The sequence below is a fragment of the Poecilia latipinna genome, unplaced genomic scaffold, assembly GCF_001443285.1.
Source record: "Poecilia latipinna isolate Pla-1442-1.1 unplaced genomic scaffold, P_latipinna-1.0 Scaffold1563, whole genome shotgun sequence".
Lineage (NCBI taxonomy): Eukaryota > Metazoa > Chordata > Actinopteri > Cyprinodontiformes > Poeciliidae > Poecilia > Poecilia latipinna.
In genome coordinates this window covers 137,591-158,117 of record NW_015114179.1, presented here as the reverse complement: position 1 = coordinate 158,117, position 20,527 = coordinate 137,591, and the positions used below count along the sequence as shown (strand labels likewise).

The window sequence follows — 20,527 nt, the reverse complement described above, 5'->3', positions numbered from 1 at the left end:
CGGCTAGAGTTGGGCTGCATTGTAGGTTTCACTGCTATTTTCTGATTGCAGCATTTGTTTGTAGTGTGTTTCTGTTGCAATTCTTTTTATTATTATTATTATTTATTTATTTTTTTTTTTTTTTAAGTTTGTAGCGTGTTTCACCTATATGTTTCGTCATTTGCTACGCGTTTGCACCTGTCAACCACGGCATTATTCAGAACCAACAACAATGTCTTCACTAACAATTTGGTCATTTGAGATGCCTGGGATTTCCTCGCACAGTTTATTTATATTTAGATTCACTTGCAATCATGTTGAATGGGCTCCATGGATCAAATTGAAGTGCAGCAGAGTCTTAGTTGTTGCAAAAGAAGTCTTTCTGTTTCTAAAAACAAAGTTCACACGCAAATGGAAAGCCTTTCACAATTATCTTTTGTTTGTATACCTGCTTCCTGAAACAATCTCCGACTTCGTCAGTAAATCATTGTGAACTCAGTCAAGTGTTTATCATTTTAGAGGCATGTGCACAGGAAGTACTAGAGATATAATATGCTCCTTTTCCTGGTGTTTATCCAGGATCTCAACCAGGCTCCAGTTCCTTTTTTTTCCCCCTGACTATGCTGTGATCCCTCCTGGCTGCCACTCCTGCTCCAGCTTACCCTCACAGCAGGTTTTAATTTGTTGTCTTTTGGTGGTTCAGTTTACATTACATGCTCCCCAATCCAGTGGACAGCCTTTGTTTTCTTTTTTGCACTGGCAATAAGTTTTCTCTGGTTTGCCTTTCCTCACAGCTGCTGACTCATTTCCCATTCTGGTGTTCTGTAGTATGAGGGGTAATTGGAGGAAAGATGGAAAACGTTTAATTTTGGGTGTGTGCATGGACGTGTCTGTGCGTTAAAACATAACAGAGTCGGCACAGGCTATTAAGACTGTAGAACATGACATATAAAAAAGGCTGAAACCATCAGCAAGTAACTTATTAAAAGCCTCGTGTAAAGGTTTCGTTTAGAATGTAAATGATGCTGTTCGGTATGATCAGTGGTTCCAATGGAAACAGTTGGCTTTTAAATATGGTGTTTGTTTTCTCTGCAGAAAAAGACATATTGGGTGGTTTTAATTTGATCCAGACTGTGCATGTTCTGAACTGGAGATTGGAAAATTTGGCTAGAGTGATCAGAGGGGACACTGACCTTTGTTTAAGGACATTTTTTGCTGGAAAAAGATAGTGAACTTGTGATTGATTTTTCTGTCTTTCTTACCAACAAGGATGTGATTGTGTGATCAGGTTTCAACAAAGAACTTTTTTTTTTCTTTTTCAAAAAGAAGTTTTAGGATTTTATGGCAGCAGGAAAGCCAGAGCTAACTAATCAAGAGAAGATGAGGGGTGAAAGTCAAGATGCTACAAGCTAACACTAATGACTAGATGCACTGGTGTTATCAGCATTATAATCTTTTACATTTTCAGCTCTTAATTACAAAGTCTAAACTAAATCTTATATTTCTGCCTGATCTAATTCTTAGGATGTTAATGTGAAAATTTACAACTTTTGTCATCAGAGTTGCCTTTAAGTTTCGAAGGTCAACGTAAATAACTTAAATACAGTGAAAATCAGATGAAACAAATTTGTTCTGCTCTTTGTCTGTTGCTTTTAAACCAATTAAAAATCAATGCTATAAATTTGCTTGTGAAATCTCAGCTAAACATGGAATCCAACAAATGGAATCAGCCTACATTACAGACTGGGGGCTGGTGTGTACGTTTTAATCTTTTGAAATAAGTGCAAAAATCATCCAGCACATGCAGTGTTGTAAACGAACATTTATGTCTTCAAGCCTGTGTCTACTATTCAGTATAAAATTGTTACAGTGACTTTCTTTGCCAATTAAAATATAGCGCTTGGTGAGTTATTCTGGAAATTTACTGTCTGCACTGCTTTGGGCTGCATCCAATGTCTACATAGTAGGGAGACTGAAGGACGATTGTTTTTTGTTCGTTAATTTCTTAACTGCTGCAGCCTTTTTTCCCACAGTAAAGTAGTTTTTAAGTTTGTGGCAGATTCCTCAGCTGTTTTTATTCCATCATCATAATCTAATAATGACATCCTAAAAATGATTTGTATTTAAGTCTATCTTAGATATTCAAATTTCTTTTATCTGAGGAATTTAACAATGACAACTCAAAAAACAGAAGAAATTTGTGAAGAGGCAAAAACGTTTTTTTGTAGAACATATTAGAAAGTTTATTTGCATTAGCAAGGAAAAAAAGACACGAGTTACATTGACTGATTAATTAAATGTTGATTTTTGAATGTTTTTTTTTTTTTTTTTTTAAATCAAAGCAAAGAACAAGAACATTGTTAGAAGATCCCACTAGTTCAGATTTTTTTGTACAAAGCCAGCAGGTATTATTGGGGCCCTCCGTTCATTTCAATTCAGCGCTGTGCATCTTCTCAATGAATCCAAACCAGTGTCACCTTTGAAACACGTGAAAAAGTCCATTAAGACAGAACAGATTACGAACCGGTTCAGAAAAGATCCCTGGGCTCTGCTCCTCGGGGTGTCAGTCGTCAACCAGATGCTGAAGATAATTAGCGGTTTATTCTACAATGTAATGTTTTTGTGTGCACATTTGGGTGTTGCTAATCTAATCCAAACAAATGTAACCTGCATGTATTTGAAAACTAAATCTGCGTTATGGAAATCTGATCTCTTTGTTAGGAAACATTTCTAGTTTACAGTTGCGTTCTCTGAGCAAATCTATTGCGTAACATCTTAAGAACTAAAACATAAGCAGGTTAAGTCAGTATGAACATTTCTATACTTTATCTACTTTCAGATCATTTAGATTTTAAAATTAACTCTAAAATTCAAAAGATTAAGCTGCTCCGTTTGTTTTTAAGTCGTCTGTTTACTGAGAACTGTCATTCTCCTGTACAAATATTGCAGTCAAATTATCAACATGCTTGCGATGTTTTTGTGACAGAATCATCATGACTTCACCCAGATAAGTAATAGCAATGATCTAAACAGAAAGGTTTTGTTGACGGTCCTTTGTTGGTTCATCCTTATAATGAGGCATAAGCTCCTCATGGAGTCTGCTAAGCTAATCTACTTTCTCATCAACAGTTCACAGGCTCTGTTCAGGATTTAATTAACTCCTGTCTTGTTTCTAATAAAAAAAATGTTTTTTACACTCCAAAGTTCAACTGCAACATGCTGAATGGGTTTCTGTTTTTTTTGTTGTGTTTTTTTGTGGCATTTTTGGTCATTAGATAATTCCTCTATAATTTATTGAACAGAAGTGTGACGCTATTTTTAATTGGCACAAATTAAACTAAATTATTTTTTTTTTTAGAAATTCTAATCTGGTGGTTTTATACCTTTTCTTTATTTATTATAATCAACAATGGAAATAAAAAAAACACGTTATTTTCTATAGGTAAAGTAGATTATAAGGACAATAAGGTTTAACCGTCAATACTTATGCGCTTCAACTTGCTTGCTCTACTGGATCACATTGTTTATTCCTACATTCATTTTATAGTTATTTCTAGCTATCGATGAATAACTTGGATAGTTCCAAACCATTATTGTATAATGGTGTATATTTGTTGTCCACATTAATTTTTGTATTTTATTTCATACATTAGTAGCTAAATTTGCTTAATCCATCATCAGAAATCAGGTCTTTTGGCAGTGTATCCAAACTAACAGATGTTTGCAAGAAGCATCTCAAACAAGGATAATTTTTAAATGACTTATAGCAACTAATTTGATTAGTAATATGCTCAAATTAAACACAAGCTGACATTTTAAAGCATTGCTTTCCTAAAATAACTCAAATCCTCCATGACGAGCATCTTCAGTACTTAGTACAATCCCTTTGCTTTCATGACCTGTTGCAAACATGATTAATCGGTCAGATGCCAGCATCCCGCCTGAGTGCTGCATGTGTGTTTTTCAAATCCTACCAGAGATTTTGGATGACTGTGATGGCCACTCTAGTTGGTTCCAGGACATCTTCTGAAACCAGGCCTTTGTGAACCTGGAAACATGCTTGTGATTGTTCTTTTGTTTGAAGGCCATTTCGCAATTGTTTGCGTTTTCATTGTGGTCTGAAGTCCAGGAAGGATTAGATAAATTATTTAGCTCCTTTCCTGTTGGGTTTCTCAGGAATGAATCTTAAACAGCAACAGGATTATATGTGTAAGCTATGGCTTCTGTAGCACTCTGAAAAATCAACAATGCCAAATATGTTTATGTTAAAGACTGTGTTTTTCCCTTTGCAAACCCCGTGGCCCTCCAAGGGCATAGAACATGCGCAGAAACAGTGTGATCCTGCAGGATTGGGGCTGTGATGAGAGCATACTTAGCAGACAGACTTCTGAGACTTTGAATGCAGGAACAGCTTGGTCTTATGTCAATCATTGTGACTTGGATAAATGTTTTGTTTATAATAAACAATCTTTAGGAATCTAATTATCATCAAAATGTATATTTTTTCTTTTACATATATCCAGTTTATTTTCACTGAGAGGAATATTTGTCATATATCTTTGCTTGATTACCTCTCCACAGCTGTGTCCCACTTTCCGCAGTACCTCATGATCATCACTACTGCATGTCTGTTCTTTGTAATTGCAACCAGAAAAGTCTTTCTGAGATGCATCCAGCGCTTTGAGAAACCCGCCTGCAAATTTCACAACTCCTGACATCTCTGCAGCATATCGTTAGGGAATTCTTTTCATGCTTTAGTGTCATTACATCTGCCAAATATGTGAAGCGGCGGTCTCAACAGACAGATGAATAAAAATTAGGCATCTATATATATATATATAAAAAAAAAAAGAGAGGGGATTTCAGTGTTGGTGATCCAAAATCATTATCCATCTATCAGCATTAAAGCAAAGTAGCTCATTTTTCTATAAGAGCTTAAATTGTGAGTGTAATCACACCATTCTTAAGAAAAGCAAAAAACAACAACAAAAAAAAACAATGCATCCTCCTTGCTTCACTGAAAAAGGAATGCTTAAAAATTGAAGCCATCCAAATAACCTATTTTAATATTTTGCCCAGGTCTTCAGCACCTTCTCCAATGAGGATTACGATCGGCGCAATGATGATGTGGACCCTATTGCAGCATCTGCAGAATATGAGCTGGAAAAGAGAGTGGAAAAAATGGACGTGTTTCCTGTGGAAATTCAAAAGGGTGAGTCACAAAAGGAAGTTTTTAGTGTATTAAGCAAGTTAATTCAAGAGGAACGTGTAAGGAAAGTGACATTCAGATGGTTCTCCAACCTTCCACCTATGGCAACGTCACTCACCGCAGAGGAGAGCAGCTACGGTAGAACATGGATTTACAAGTATTTTAAAAACAAGACCGTACAATTAATAGAGTTTAAGCAGACCTTAGCATCTGGTACCAACTGTTTGGATAACATTACTAAAACACCAGTAACTTTGAACCTCAATTAAAGCCTCCCAGTATTTTTTAAATGTCCCATAACGGAGAGGTTGAAAAGCCAAAAGGAAACAATAAGCTACGTCAGTGATTTGCAGCATGAATTAACCACAAACGTATCTCCACATGACAGGAAAAAATGTTTTCCTTTTTATTAGCTTCTTATCTCTCTTTTCTGTGACTCTGTTTTAAACACAAACATCCATCATTAAGTCTTCATCCCTCCATATAATTTATGTAATTTATTTATGTAATTTTTAGCATGCTTTACTCACCAAGAGTTAAAACATCAGGTTTATTTTTACCTTAAGCCAAATGTTAGGCATTTTCAATTTTTAATAAAACTGTGTAATTCAGCTTATTTGTCCGTTCTTCCTGTCTGTCCTTTTACATCAATATTTTTGTTTGCCAGCAGGAGACAATGGGCTTGGGATCAGTATCATAGGAATGGGAGTGGGAGCTGACCAGGGTTTGGAGAAACTCGGTATTTTTGTGAAAACTGTAACTGAGAATGGAGCAACTGAGAAAGATGGACGGTAAGTCAATTCTGCGGTAGTTAGACCCGTCACAATACGTTCTTCCCTTTTTTTTTTTCTATTATCTGAATTATAACACGGTGAAAAACGTTTCCATGTTTAACGTAAGAGACATGGAAAAGAAACAATCCCATTATTAGAAGCTGTCTCAAAAGAAAGTAAAAGCGACGTGCTTTAAAGTCCTCCTCACAGATTTAACTTCCTCTTGCTGTAGGATACAGGTGAATGACCAGATAGTAGAGGTGGATGGGACCAGCCTGGTGGGAGTCACCCAGCTGTTTGCTGCAACTGTCCTGAAGAACACCAAAGGCACAGTGAGGTCAGTTTAACTCCTCTGCCCTCAGAACAACCTCAATCTAAATATCCAGCTGGCTGCCAAACTGTGTTGCTGTTATCCCACTATAATTAAATAAGCTGGTTGAGAAACTTTTCTTTCGTGAGAGTTTAGACGGGAGGCCAAGGTTCAGTTGTATTATGGTAATGATTTATAGGCAAATTTAGCTCCCCTGCATTACAAAGTGAGTTCAAAAACACATTTCTAGTTTGCATACTTTAGTGTCAAAGACACAAAAAGTTGTGTAGTAGGGTATCCAAAGCAACATGTACAATACTACATTGTATAGTATGCTTGTTCCTATAAAAAAAAAAACAAAAAAAAAAACAGGTTTCTGATTGGTCGAGAGAAGCCGGGAACTCAGAGCGAGGTGGCCCGCCTCATTAGTGAGACACTGGAGCAGGAGAGGAACCAGCAGCAACACCTGGATGACCCTTACGACCACTCTACAGAGGAGGTAAGTCAGCTTCACAGTGACCCTTAAGCTGATCGTTTAGTGCTTTGTATGAAAAAACCCCCAAAATGTTTACAACAGTAAATCCTGTAATCATAATAATGCAGTTATGACATTTGCGCAGCATTAGCCATTTTACCGCTACCACACCAATCCCCCCCTGGATCATCCAGGAAATTAGCAGCTGCCTATGAGTAAGCCATGTGTCACAACTCTGCTGTTGGAAAATGTTCATTCAGCTGCCATCTGTCCATCAGAGTTGGGAAATGTTTGTTTTCTGAAGTTCAAGCCACCACAGGAGCCTAATTTTGCAACATTGAGACTATCCAGAGATTAAATGGGCTTTTTTAGAGCAGAGAAAGACAAACTTACAAAGGTGTGTGGCTGTGCAAAGAGTGTGGTCATAGTCTTATCTATTGAGTGGGTTGCTCATGTTTGCCTTTATTGCCATGAACATGCTTAGCCAAGCCCCTGAAGTGACTCCTGTGGACTAATCCAATGTTGTTTCCTCCAGGCAAGGGGTAAACCCTGGGAGTATTGCTGTACCAATGTTCAATGTGTATGAGATCATCAAGGTGTGTTTGAGCTCACAGTGAGCGATATCTTTCAGGAGGAGAGGTATGAGGACGAGGACGACGACGTCATAGAAGAAAGAATCCTTGGGTCCAATTTCTCTCCAGGGAGAAACGTGGAGGTGTTGGAGCTGCCGGACTCAGAGGCCTTGTTCATGCCGACGGACATGAACAGCTCTCAGATGGCCTTCAAGTTCAAAGAGGTACACCAAATCTCTTCTCTGTTCATAAATGTTTAAACTTCTTCTTGCTGATACAGTATCTGATTTATTAGATGGAACAAACTATCTAATTTTAATCATATCCAATAGCTGCAACTGAAGCACAGCGTTGCTACAGATGAAATACATCAACTGAAGGAAAAGGTAGGATGAGAAAAAAAAATTACATATCTTGTTTAAAATTATACACATGACAAATATTAGAAAAACTGCAATCCCATGCAAAAGTAGTCACACTCTGAAACATTGTAAATTCTGTGGCAACCACAAACTTCAGGATACGTCATTCGGGTTTTATGTGATGGACCAGCACAAAGAAGAACATAGTTGTGAAGTGGAAGGACAACGGTTCATGATTTCTAACGTTTCCTTGAAAAATAAGTCCAGGATTCATCAATAAGTCAATACTTTGTAGAAGCACATTTTGCTGCAATTAAAGCTGCATATTTTTGATATTGTGCTCCTCCTAGCTTTACTTATACCACTGTTATTGTCAGTTTTGCAAAATAGTTCATTGTCAATGAGATTTTATGAAGAGTACCTGTGAACATTGGTTTTCAAGTCTTACTACAGATTTTCATTTGTTAGGATAAACTTTGTCTGGACTATTGTAACATGTTTATTTGAAGCCATTTCACTGTTGCTCCAGCTGTATGTTTAGTTTCTTTGTCCTGCTGAAGCTCTGCTTTATTCTCAAGTCTGTAGCAGGCTCTAGCAGATTATGTGGGATTTCCCCGTGTTACATCCGTCTTGCAATCAAGTCTGACTGGTAAACGGTAGCATGATACTTCCACACTCTTATTTCATTGTGAGGATGGTGTGGTCAGGGAGATATGCGGTGTAACCTTCCATCACAAATAGTTTAACTTTGGTCACTTTTGGCCAGACGACCTTTTTCCAATGTTTGTTCTTCTGCATGACTTGTGGAAAAATGCTCACAGGTTTTCTTATGATTTTTTTCTGTTGACTGATTCTTCGTGGATCTCTGCAGCTCCTCCAGCGTTACCATGGACCTCTGAGCTACTTCTCTGGTTATTCCTTATTAGGAATAACCAGAGAAGTATTTATATTTCATGCAACTTCATTACTTTGCGTCAATCCATCACATAAAATCCAAGTAAAATAAATCAAAGTTTTTGGTTGTAAAATGACTAAATGTATCCAGGTTCAAGTAATATGAATATATTTACCAGGTGGTGAATGTAATGGCTGTAGACAGTAATTAGACTGTGCATGTATATAGAACAGTCTTTGTATTTTTAAATAATTGTTTCACCTATAATTGAATTGTTTCCCCTATGTTAGTATTTAGCTTTAAATTAAAATGCACAGTTGGCGCCACAGCTAGAAGAAAACCAACATTTCTGTGAACGTGTGGTACAAGATTGTGTTTTTGTTGCAGCTAAGCAAATCAGAGGAGGACAAATCTTTGTGGGAAGAAAGGCAATCTGCACTGGAACAAAAAATTGAGGAGAGCAACGACAAAATCCTAAAGCTGGAGAATTACTGGCTGGAAGCCCAGGCTGTGTGCAAGAGTGTGAATGAACAATTAGCCGAGAATCAGGCTCAGTATGAGGCCCTGGACAAGAAGTACAACAAGGCCAAGAAACTGATCAAAGACTACCAACAAAAGTGAGTTTAATTTCTTTTTTCAGCTAAGATTGTGATTTTTTTAAAGTGTTTTTAGTAACAATCAGCTGAAAGCATTATGTCATTACCAAAAAAAAAAAAGCAAAATTTTTCATATCCCCAACAGAGAGATAGATTTTGTGAAGAAAGAGGAGGAGCTGAAAAAGACTCTGGACGAAAAAGACAAATGGTACAAGGAGCAGCTGGAGAGCCTGCAGAACAGGGTAAGAATTCGGGTCAGACAGTGAAAGCTTCTACACCTGTTAACCTGCTGCTGTCACTGAAATAAACATGGCCATGACGTTTTCTGTCCACAGATTGCTGCCCTGGAGTCCAGAGGGGCTTCAGCTGTGGAGAGTCAGAGCGGTCTGGACTCTGAGGACAGACTCAGCAGCCAAGACTCGGTCAACAACTCACAATCCATTGACTCTCTCTTAGGTATATAGTGCACGCTATGGTTAAAATCCCAAAAAAACATAAATCTGTGAAGGTGAACCCCCTTCTTTAGCAAGCACCGCTTATTTTTCTGTTGAAGATCAAGACTGGACCGAAGTGGTCCCTGAAACTACGCGCCTGGACACCAGCGCTCAGAAGGCCAAGTGCCGGTTGGCTCAGATGAGCCGGCGCCAGGCTCCAACTCGAAGCAAACTAAAGGAAGGCCTGGCTGAACCCGCTCATCATTCTCAGGTCTGAAACTCTGAAGCCCCTCTGTTCTGCTTTAGTGTATGGTGCAGCATGCTCACTATGGAGGTAGGGTTATGTGTCATAACTGGCAGGATGGACTGCAGATTTGATCAACTGTTGTGATATTTGAGTTTGTTATCATTCTCTAAATGTACAGACGTGTTCTGAAAGACAGTAGAATCCTTTCCTAACTCAGTTTGAAGACGATAGCATAACGTTGAAACACAGCTAACCAGAGGTTTCTTCTGCATAAATAGCTTTTATTCTCCCTTCCTTGCATTGTCCTTGTAAATAATTAACTCGGTCCCTGCAGGAAACTGAAGAAGAGGACGAGCAGGAGGAGCAGGAATCTGCCGGGAGGCGGCAGTCCACCCAGGAAAGCCCAGCGCTCCCTGTCGACATCTGCCACCCTGGAAATGGACAGAAAGACGATCCGGGCGAGACCGGAGATACTTCCAAAAGCAAATTGGAGATGTCCAGCAGTCCATCTTTGTCCCCGTCACTGGGGGACAGTGCTGAACGCTGTAGCAATCCTTCATTGTCTTCTCCAAAACACACGTCCTCACCACACTCTCCTCCGGGTTTCATGCGCAACGTGAAGAAGAGAGAGTCCAAAGGCAAAGGGAAAGAACTCAAAGGTACGCAGGAACCTGATTTGATGTCTGCAACAGCAAAGGCTTTTTCTTCTCGCTAATCTCTGCTTTGTTACAGAGGATTTGAGTGAGTCTTCTACAGCAGTAAAACCTAAAAGGCGATTTCCAGATTTTGGGCAAGTATCCGAATTATTCACTGATCATTTGCAGCCAAGATCTCACCTTCTTAAAAAAAAATTAAACACATATCCCTAATGATCAAAACAGAGGCCTTCGGAAGTCAGGCGGCAAAGGGAAAAAAGACAAAGAGAAAGAGGCCCTGAGAGCTTCTTTGGACAGCAGGTATTACTCTGCTAATATTCTATATTTTCTTAATGTTAAGATGTTTTCTAATTTACGCCTAGCATCCAAATTCTTTCAAATTGATAAAATGTCAATGAAAAGTCAACTTCTACTTGTTTCAGCAATTCTGTTCCAAAAGTGAAAGTAATGTATTATTTAGAATAAGCACAAACACATTTCTGTTGATTTAGAAGGCCTAAGTTAGTAAAAACCTTCAATGTTTTTCATCAAATTAAAATATTAGATAAGAGTAATAAAACAGTATTTTAAGAAATGCTACATTCTAGTCTTTGAGATGCACAATATGCAATATCAGACGCCAAGTCCATTCAAGAGTTTGCAGGAGAGGTTCTGAAGTTTCCGGTCCTGGTCCTGCTCTCGGTTCTGTGTTCTATCAAGTCCAAGTTTGTTGGAGATGCTGAGTTCATCTCCTACCTGGTTATTCTCCCAGAGGCTGAAAAACGGGGCTTCCTTAATGCCTCAACAACAGTCTGATCATCTTTATGCATTCACTGCATTGATAGATGGATTCATGCAAAAAAAAAAAGCACACTTTCAGTAGGCAAAACCTTTTATTAATTTTGCTATTAGTTTCAAACATAAACACTTGAAGTGTATCACTCTGTTGCAATTTCTACATTTTCAGTGATAACCTTGGTACAAACTTGAGGGTGATATATTTTAGGCTTGTTGCCATAGCAGCTGAATAGCTGAGGCTTTGAAGCAGAGAAATATTGTAGCTTTTGTCTTTTTTGATGTCGGAGTAGCAGAACTCTGCATCTCACTACTGATCTGATGTCCAGGGGATCTGCAGAGCTACTAGAGGAATCTGGAGGGAACCTGTCTCCTGCAGAGTCCATGACCTCTGTCCCCACTTGTATGCCTTTCTCCTGGTTTGGAGACAAAGACAGAGACAGAGAGCCGTCCTCGTCCAACAGCAGCCTGCCATACGCTGCAAACGAAACCAGCAGTGAGCAAAGCCAGGATCATAAAACTAAGGTAGACAACTGTTTTGTGAATTTATTTAGATACATTTTATTTAAATTGTCTTTAATGTCTCGTCCTGTCACTCAGTGTCTAAATATTGTGTGTAAAACTATTCCAAATAGCCAGGATGAACTTCCTTCTTGACTTCCTTAGGCAAAATGTTTGGATCTGTAGAGAATGTGGTAACTCTGTTCTGGTTGGGTCCTGTGGTGTTTTTCCATCACGTGGTACTCTGCAGCTCCTCATCAATAGTTAGGCATAACATTTTGTGTATTCGGTAATTTAGATGGTTTTATTTGGTTACTGCGGGGAAAGTGGTTACAGCATCCAGCTGTTCGTATTAGAAATATTACAGCCTGAATCTGCAGTGATGCTGCTAATCTACCGAGTGGAAAGCCTGACTGTCACCCAGGCTTTAGTGGGCTGCTGTTCCCACAATTCCCTTTTAATGAGTTCAAGACACGAGCTGAAGCTTTGGCTTCACTTTTCGAAGAAATGACTGATTTTGTGGCTGTTTTCTTACTTTACTGCTTTGCTTTCTGACAAGTCTCCATTGACCATGTTTCTTTAAACAGACAAACCTCTCCTGGTCCTCTTTATTCAGTCGCTCTTTAGATTTGGTACAGTATACACGTTTTATTATTCCTTTGACTCTAGATCACAGTCAGTAGTGTATTACTAACCGTTCCAGTCCTACATCCCTGGAATAATTCACTACTTGTTTTGTAGTGGGTATGTGGTAAAGTTTTAACTTCTAATTTTACCCGTTTTTTTCCCCTTTTACATTTACCTTAAGAAAGAATTTAGGCTGGTTGGAGAACAAACAACCCATGGGTAATTTTCTAGACTTTATGGCTAATTGGAAAATGCTCTTAAGAGTTTTATGTGTAAATAAATATAAAGCGTTTGACTTCTGCCTAACTTGCTGTGTGTCATTTGAGTTTATGCATTTATTATTTTAATGAGTCACTTTGATTAAATCAAACAGCCTGCCAGTTTGGATGTTGTTTTCTTTCCTCCAAGCTCAGCAGCAGTCTCCTTGTAAAAGTATTCACACCCTTTAATCTTTTTCTTTCTTCATGTTGGAGTCATAAACTTGGACTATTTTTTTGAGGCTACATACACACTGTGCTGAAAATCGAACACACTTCACACTGACCACGCCTTTACCCACAGTGAAACATGGTGGTGGCAGTAATATACTGTGGGCAAGCTGCAGGACAGCTGGTTGGAGTTTGTGATGACGGATGGAGATTAATACAAGGCAGTGTTTGGGTGAAAGTTCACCTTCAAGCAGGACCAGCAGCCCAAACACAGTGCCAGTAGAATAGTTTAGAGCAAAGTATGTTCCTACGTTAGAATGTCCTAGTCAAAGTTCAATCCTAAATCTTTAGACTTAATAATTATGCTCTACAACAGATCTCTCCACTTGATCTATATAACAAATAGTAGGCTAACCATTTAGTCTCTAGATGAAAGAGGTCCCAAAAGACTTGAAGCTGTCCACACATTTTGGGTTAAAATTTGAAAAAAAAAAAAAAAAAAAAAAAATTGAGAGCCATATATATTACTTTGCTATTTTACAATAACGGGCTGTTCTGTTAGCTTCTCAAATAAAATGCTAATGAAATGCATAAACGATTGTGGTTGCAACAGAGTAAAATGTGGAGACATTAAAGGGGTGTGAATACTTCTGCAAGGCTCCATGTAACAAGTCAAACGTATAAACATTTATGAAATGCCTTCAGAGAAAACATTACCTCATACCTGGAGTTAGTGTTTGTTTTTGTTGTGTTTTGTTTTGTTTTTTTGGTGGGGGCGGGGACAGTTTCTCAGTAGAAATGGCCTCCTTGTAGTTTAGCGTGTCATCATGTAGTTTGGGTGGTGGATTGTTTGTAGTTTGTAGGATCTGACCTTTCTTCCCCTCACATGTTTAAGGTCACAGTCATGACTCTGCTGTGTAATCAGTATTAACTACTCCCACTGTAATTACTTTTAATCCCCATGAAAACATCCCTTCCCTCAGCTGTCGTCCTGAACAGAAACTGGTGTTTTGGCTGATGTTGCTTTAGTAAATGCGTTCCTTCTTTCCCATTGTTCCAGAGTTTTTCAGTCATAGATGATTCTAGCCCTGCCAGCCCCAGTTCAGACATCTCTGGGTTTGTCGCTGAACCCAATCTGTCTGGGCGCTCACACACTTTAATCTTCTCTTCCAGCGAGGTGAGTGCTCTCCTTGTTGTTGTGGTCACAAAAGCTGTGTGGGGACGCCCTGATGCAACTGAAAGGGGACATTCTCAAGCATGCCCTTTGAGCCTCGCCCCCTTTCATAGCACAGATTAAACCGTGAATGGACAGAGACAATATGAGCGCTGCATGTCTGTGTGTTAAAGCCGGTTTGTTTTGTGTTGCCGCAAGTCACGTGGCTTAGCTTTTTCTTAAGTTGGCTATGATTTGGATGGTGCATACTTATGCTTTATCGTGGCTGTGTCCTGTTTTTTCCTGTTTGCTTAGTGATGTTTCTTTCACCTTCTAATCTGATACAGTTCGTCTCTGCAGCTCAGTGTGAAACCGTCTGTACACGCTGCAGAGTTTGGGGGGTGTTTTTCTAGGAATGCACGCTTGTTTTTCTGTGTACTAGCTTGGGGAATGTTTATCAGATTTTACATGTTGTAGTTAACTCGTTTTTAGAGATTTTAGGAAAGTTAAAATTTGCTTTGCAGCATTTCTGACCCTTCAGTAGAAAGGTAAAGATTTTACTCTCCTTTCTCAACATACTTAAAGTCCCGTTGAAACAGCTATCACATTGCTTGCATTGACCTGTTGTTAATATTGATCAGCACTCTCACAGAAATAGTTATAGTGCCATATCATGTGGCTGCTGAACCAAGTTGGGGGGGGGGAAATCAGTAGGGGTGCACCGATTTGAATCTTAAATCGGTGATGTCTAAGCACTGATGTCATCTACTACAGCAAAGGTCTAAAAATCAAGCACAGTCTTTTTTCCTCTGCAGTGAGATAGATTTGACTGGTAGACTGGCCCACCAGGTCATTTCTACACGTTTGCAGTTAAAAACAATTTTAAAAATCGGGGATCGGCCAAAAAAATCTGCAATCGATGCACTCCTATAAATCAGTTCCAAGTTTTGGCCAGAAATTTAAATAAACTCAAAGTCACGTTGAAAAATACGTTGATTTGGACCGTTTTTGATATGACATTTAGAGTTCAAGGAAGTGTTCTTTAAAGTTCAAGGGCATGTCCTTGAACTTTAAAAACAGGAATTTGGGATGATGTGAATTTACTGTGAAATTTTTAAATTACTCTGATAAACATGAAGAGAAAATTATGCATACAGACTGAAATTGTCTACACATAGTTACAGAGAAAGTACAACATTTTAATTTAACCATCAATAAACTGGTTTAAGTTTGACTGAAAATGTAACCTCACCAAAAGAAATTGAAGTCATTTCAATTTGTTCATTTTCATGTTGGAACAACCAGTTTTGTCTACCATGCTTAGTGCTCCTATGTGCAAAACATGAACACAGTCATTTTTTTTCCAACAGCACAATGATCCTAAATGCACATCGAATCAAAATTTACACTGGAGCCTGTTTCATATCATTTTAATCTGGTTTTTGGATTAGAAAAAATTCACAGTTTAAACTTGCACACCCAGATCATGTTTTTAAACTTAACTGTAGTTGTATGTTCTTAATATCCCACCCTGGAAAAAAATGCAGAGAAATCAGGGACTATGATGAGTATATGCAAACTTCTGACTGGAAATGAATGTCTTGCAAAAAATTTGTATGCAATGGAAATAGTATAATCTGTAGGAGGAAACAAAAATAGTGCTGACAGCCTCCTGGTGCCCAACTTTTAGATTTGGTTTTCAAATTCATTTAAATTAATGAAAACATTTTGCCTGAAAGCAAATAAACAATGGATTAAAAGCAGCAGTATTTATATTTTTACTTCCATCTATAATATCTGTTTTCTTTACAGACGTTGGATGATGAACCAGTCCCAGTTGGGAAAGAGTATCAGTGGCAGAATCGGCCCATCTCCGACTGGACCAATCAGCAGGTCTGTCACTGGCTAATGGGCATGAACATGGATCAGTACACATCTGAATTCACCGCAAAGGGAATCGATGGCCAGCAGCTGCTGCACTTAGACAGCGACAAACTGAAGGTAGAACAAATGCACTTTCAAAATATTCCAGTAAAACCAAGATACAGCATCACTTTAACTCTGGTCTCATAGTTGCTGCCCCCTTGTGGCCAAAGTAAAACTTCTCTGACTTATTGGAACAGAAAATTAGCTGACAGGATTAAACCTGCTGTAAATTAATGCAGGTAATAAATTTGTATAGTTTGTCTCAGTGTTGTGATTACATTTTTTTTTTCTTTTTCCCTAAGGCACTCGGTGTGACAAGTCAAAGTGACCGCTCCACTATTAAAAAGAAGCTGAAGGACATGCGGAAAGCCCAGGAGAAGCTGGAGAAACAGCGGGAGAAAAAAGAGAAAGAGGGCCGACGCAGTGGGAGGCTGCCGGTCCAGGGCGACTCCATCTGCTGATCAGAGTCTTTCCTTGACTTTCGTCCCTGTTCAGAAAAAAAAAAAAAAAATTCTGTATTTCTGATTCCATGATGTTCCTTTCAGGAGATCACAGTGGTTAACACAGTTGGCTTAAATCATTTGGCCAGCTGTGAGGAGTTTTCTATCATTTTCTACCTGTGCAGCTTTTCTTCCTTGCAGTCCAGAGACATTCATAGTGTGAAGTTGTTCATTCGTTTTGAATGGACAACCGTCCTTTTGTGACTCTACAGGATATTTGGAGAGAGTCTGCCTAGCTTCTCATGCTGAGACCGTGATGTGCCAGAAACCCCTTGCAGGACCTGAGGTGGTGGTTTATATTCAGAATGTTTCTTTTATTATTGTTTTCTATCGGTTTCCATTAACGACAGCTAAAAACCATTTTAATTAAATGATGGGGTATGTCAAGTTTGGTAAGAGACCAAAACAGATATTCTAACACTTTTACCACTAAAAAAAAAAAAATCTTGAAACTATAATTATTGAGATCTGTTTCCAATTATATTGTACAGTCCAGATAAAAGCACTATCAATCTTTTAAGCTTCAAGGCAGCAAAGTTTTAAATGTATAAATGAGTTTTATACATGTGCCTGTTAACTGCATTTTTACTTAAATTCCTTATTTTATACTATCTACATTTTTCTACTAAGTAGAATAGCCAGACTTTTTTTTTTTTTCTTGTCAAAAAGGAAATGAAATGAGAACCTTATCACGTAGGGACCAGGTGAATGCTGCTGCTGACTCGGACTGTTTGGCTTGAAAGGTACCATGATGCTCTGTAAATACTCAAAGGATGAGCCTGTGGCGACGACTGGTGTGGATCCAGAGCCGTGTCACGTGTGAATGCAAGGCTGGACGATGAATGTTCTCCATGAAACCGAAGTGCTTCCTTTATTCTCAAGCCTAGTTCCATGTTTGTACAAAATATTAAATGTTGGACCAGAAGAAAACGATGTTTTCTGAACTCTCAGAGATGCTAATCTTGGTACATACAGCATAAATAAACTAATAATCACTTCTCATGGCTTCTATTGTGTTTGCTTGTCTTCGTTTCACACTTAAGTCACAGCTACATAGCGTACTACAAACGTTAGCTATCCCCAGTTAAAGCAACACGTATCCTCTTCAGGTGGCGAATGGTTTTGAGTTACCATGGAGATGTAAACTATAAATCTCATAGAAACGAATAGTGACAGGTTAAATGTGATCACATCTGGTGTAGGGCTGGGCAGCAAGTCAATTAGCAACATCTCAAAAGTGCGCTCCAATCCAGAACCGCACATAATTCTGGGGGATGTAGGCAGAGGAAAGGCTTAGCTGCTCAATCTCTGACGGCGGGTGGTATCAAGTCGCTCTTTCGTTACCTAGCAACAGACTTTCGGGTAACTTGCGCAGCAGCTGTTTGAGGTTTTCGCCACTGCGCCTCAGAATTGTTTAAAAATAAAAAGAGGTGGCATGAAGGGAGAAAATGATTGCTCAGAAAAGGCGGGAGTCACCATGGCAACATGAGCAGTAACGTAAATTTAAGATATTCTCTTCAAAATAAGAGAATTCTTAATACAACAGAGCAGGGCTTTAAAATAAAGACCAACGTAGGTTTCATATTTGATATGCTCAAAACGGTAACTAAAATCAAACTCTTTCAGATAAGTTATAACGTTGATGGTATGAAGAGCACTAACACCAGTGATGTGGATGAAATTGTTAATTTTTGAAAAATAAATCTCACACAATCTTCCACAAATGTTTCAACCTTTCCAAGATGCTTCAAATAAAAATCATTGTCGGGGTTCAATTATTAAATGGGTTAAGCTTTATAATTTCATTAAAGCAAAGGTTTAAAAGTGTTTTCAATTTCTTACATTCCTGCCCCCCTCTCCCCCCCCCCCTCCTTGAGAGTTTTAGCTTCTTTTATGATTTCCAGTTCAGTTCTCTGCCAAATGTTCAATCTTCCCTAATCTGAAACATTGTCTTAAATTCAAAATATGGCTTTTAGTTACATTTTTACAGAATCCCAACAATACCAGTTTAGCAGTTCAGCTGCTAACACGGCACCTACAATGTCATTTTAAATTTAGTGAAATAAATTTAGTTTTGTGCTCAGTTTTGCTGTAGTGAGTGTTACTTTACAACAAAACAGACTTTTAACAACAGTCATTTAAATAATTTATTCAAGCCTTTGTCCCAACAGAGCAGGATATATCATATTCTGAGAAACGCACAGAGACACTGAATGTCCTCAACAATCCGGCAACGTGGAGCGCTGCTGCACACCTCAACCGATATCTGAAGACTGAACCATCATCTCCCTCCCTCTACTCTGTTTGCATAGAGCTTTTAATACACAATATTCTGCTAAATCTTACAGATAAGTGCTTCTAGTGCAACATATAAACAGTGAACTAAAGCTAACACAAACAGGTCTCTACACTGCAGCGCATTAACTTATAGATGACATACGATCTCATTTGGAAGGTGCTGAATCTCGGTTGAAACAGATACTCCAAAATATTACAATAAAATCTCTAATGTAAATATTTTTAATACAGTTGTAACAGAGTCCTGTTGAATATTTTCATCAAAACAAAGGAAAAAAAGGTGCAGGTTTGTTTTAAAGCTTCTAACTATCCTCAAAAGAAAATATCTCAAAATCAAACAAAACTGTACAACAACCCAAAAAAAAAAAGCAGCTAATTTACATCAATGCCTCTTATTTGTTCCTCTTAAGACAAATTACCACATTTCAATAAGCACAGCTACAAGCTGAAACTACTGATGCCGTTTTGAAGCGAAAATAAATTCTTCTACCAAGCTGCTGTAAAATGATGCTCTTATTCTCAATGCAGCAGCTACACTTAAAAAAAACAACAACAAAAAACATATGACACCAATTCATTATTCAGTTGACAGGAGTGCGAGCTTGGAAACGAATCCAGAGCTGGTTGTGCTCAACTCTCCATGTTCCCCAGGAAACCAGGTCCTAATCACCACATCTGGTAAAATATATGGCACAAAACTTTCTTCCCATTATAATTTTTTTTTCTTTCTTTGAACAAATCACCACCGCAGTCATCAACAAGAAGCTTTTCTTTTTTTTTTTTTTTTTAAACACACTGCTCAAAGAAATTCACTCTCTGGGTTCAGAAACTGCGAAATGTGGTCAGGTCTTTGGGCTCCTTGCTGGGGACGCACCAGTCGTCGGCCTCGTGCATCGCCTTGTAGTGCTTCCAGGCCGACTTGTTGTACACCGGGAGCCTCTCGATCGACTCCGTGGACAGCGCCTGGAACAAGACCGAGAGGAAATTCTGCTATTTTCTTTTTCTTCCTCTCGTTCAGCCGAAGGAGCCTTTAAATGCTTGCGGCGAAACTCGGTTACCCGTATGTAGATCACTGCGTCCGTCCCATATCCCTCCAGAGAGTAGAGCTTCAGGTCTCCCTGAAAGTAGCGAGCGTACAGGCGAGAGATGGGCAGGCCGTAGCCGTAGCCAGCCTGTGGAAAAGCTTGGACGTAATTTATTTATTTTCAATATTTCTCAATTAAGGAGCTGTTTTCTTTAACCTCCAAAATTCAAATAAAATTTTGAATTTTATTAAAAAATTGTTTTTTACCCCTTTCTGTTTGGGGTAAACTTCCTCCTTATAAACTTAAATTTAATGTGGTGCAAATCAAATTTCTAAAAAGGCTTTGTGCGTTTCCACCGTTCACACTGACCAGAGGAGCGGCTCGGGAGCCGTCGATGCTGGGCCGCGGAGCTGTGGAGTACGTGTAGGTGAACAGCCGGTCGATCTTACGCAGAGGCACGCCACCTCCACGGTCGCTCACCTGATCAAAAAAACCACTGATTAATCCGACGAATGTGCAAACCTAAGTTTGAAGCTTTGCTTGTAAAGATTAAACCGGACTGGAGTTCAGTTTCCATTTTACCTTGACAGTGAGATCCTCAGAGCCAAGGGCAACCTGTGCATGAACGGGAGGATACTCCATCGCGTCGCCGTATAACTCCATCGTGGCCCGCATGGCGTTCTGCAACGAGCGTGACAGAAAGTTTTGACAACGGCACACCATGATTTAGAAACTGAGAAACCAGAACAAGAGCAAAAAACAAAAAAAAAAAAAAAAAAAAAAAAAA

At 38.8% G+C, this 20,527-nt stretch overlaps 2 protein-coding genes across 3 annotated transcripts in view; one reads left to right on the top strand and one right to left on the bottom strand.

Moving 5' to 3' along the window:
* Window positions 1–5,046: 5,046 nt before the first annotated feature.
* On the top strand, window positions 5,047–17,417 carry ppp1r9ala (protein phosphatase 1 regulatory subunit 9A-like A). Its single transcript, XM_015058675.1, has 18 exons — window positions 5,047–5,191; window positions 5,859–5,979; window positions 6,194–6,298; window positions 6,644–6,770; window positions 7,378–7,542; window positions 7,651–7,704; window positions 8,963–9,192; window positions 9,317–9,413; window positions 9,507–9,627; window positions 9,725–9,876; window positions 10,187–10,511; window positions 10,585–10,642; window positions 10,734–10,808; window positions 11,612–11,807; window positions 12,371–12,415; window positions 13,899–14,015; window positions 15,804–15,992; window positions 16,220–17,417. The coding sequence occupies exons 1-18, from the start codon at window positions 5,161–5,163 to the stop codon at window positions 16,376–16,378; spliced, it is 2,367 nt and encodes a 788-aa protein (XP_014914161.1). The 5' UTR covers window positions 5,047–5,160; the 3' UTR covers window positions 16,379–17,417.
* Window positions 17,418–18,550: 1,133 nt separating this feature from the next.
* The window catches only part of pdk1 (pyruvate dehydrogenase kinase, isozyme 1), a 7,626-nt gene continuing 5,649 nt past the window's right edge, over window positions 18,551–20,527 (bottom strand). For both annotated transcript variants that reach the window (XM_015058672.1, XM_015058674.1), the window contains exons 8-11: window positions 20,323–20,421; window positions 20,110–20,220; window positions 19,774–19,887; window positions 18,551–19,678 (exon numbers count right to left, since the gene is read on the bottom strand). In XM_015058672.1, coding sequence (XP_014914158.1) covers window positions 19,538–19,678; window positions 19,774–19,887; window positions 20,110–20,220; window positions 20,323–20,421 — 465 coding nt within the window. In that variant the 3' untranslated portion in view covers window positions 18,551–19,537. The remainder of the gene's footprint in view (window positions 19,679–19,773; window positions 19,888–20,109; window positions 20,221–20,322; window positions 20,422–20,527) is intronic.

What these genes read in the sequence shown, in the direction of transcription:
- ppp1r9ala (XM_015058675.1), top strand. Translation starts at nt 5,161, where the DNA reads ATGGACGTGTTTCCTGTGGAAATTCAAAAGG. An exon ending in TGGAGAGCCTGCAGAACAGG is followed by an intron (nt 9,414 to 9,506) that starts GTAAGAATTCGG and finishes TTCTGTCCACAG; the next exon opens with ATTGCTGCCCTGGAGTCCAG. An exon ending in TCAGTCGCTCTTTAGATTTG is followed by an intron (nt 12,416 to 13,898) that starts GTACAGTATACA and finishes CCATTGTTCCAG; the next exon opens with AGTTTTTCAGTCATAGATGA.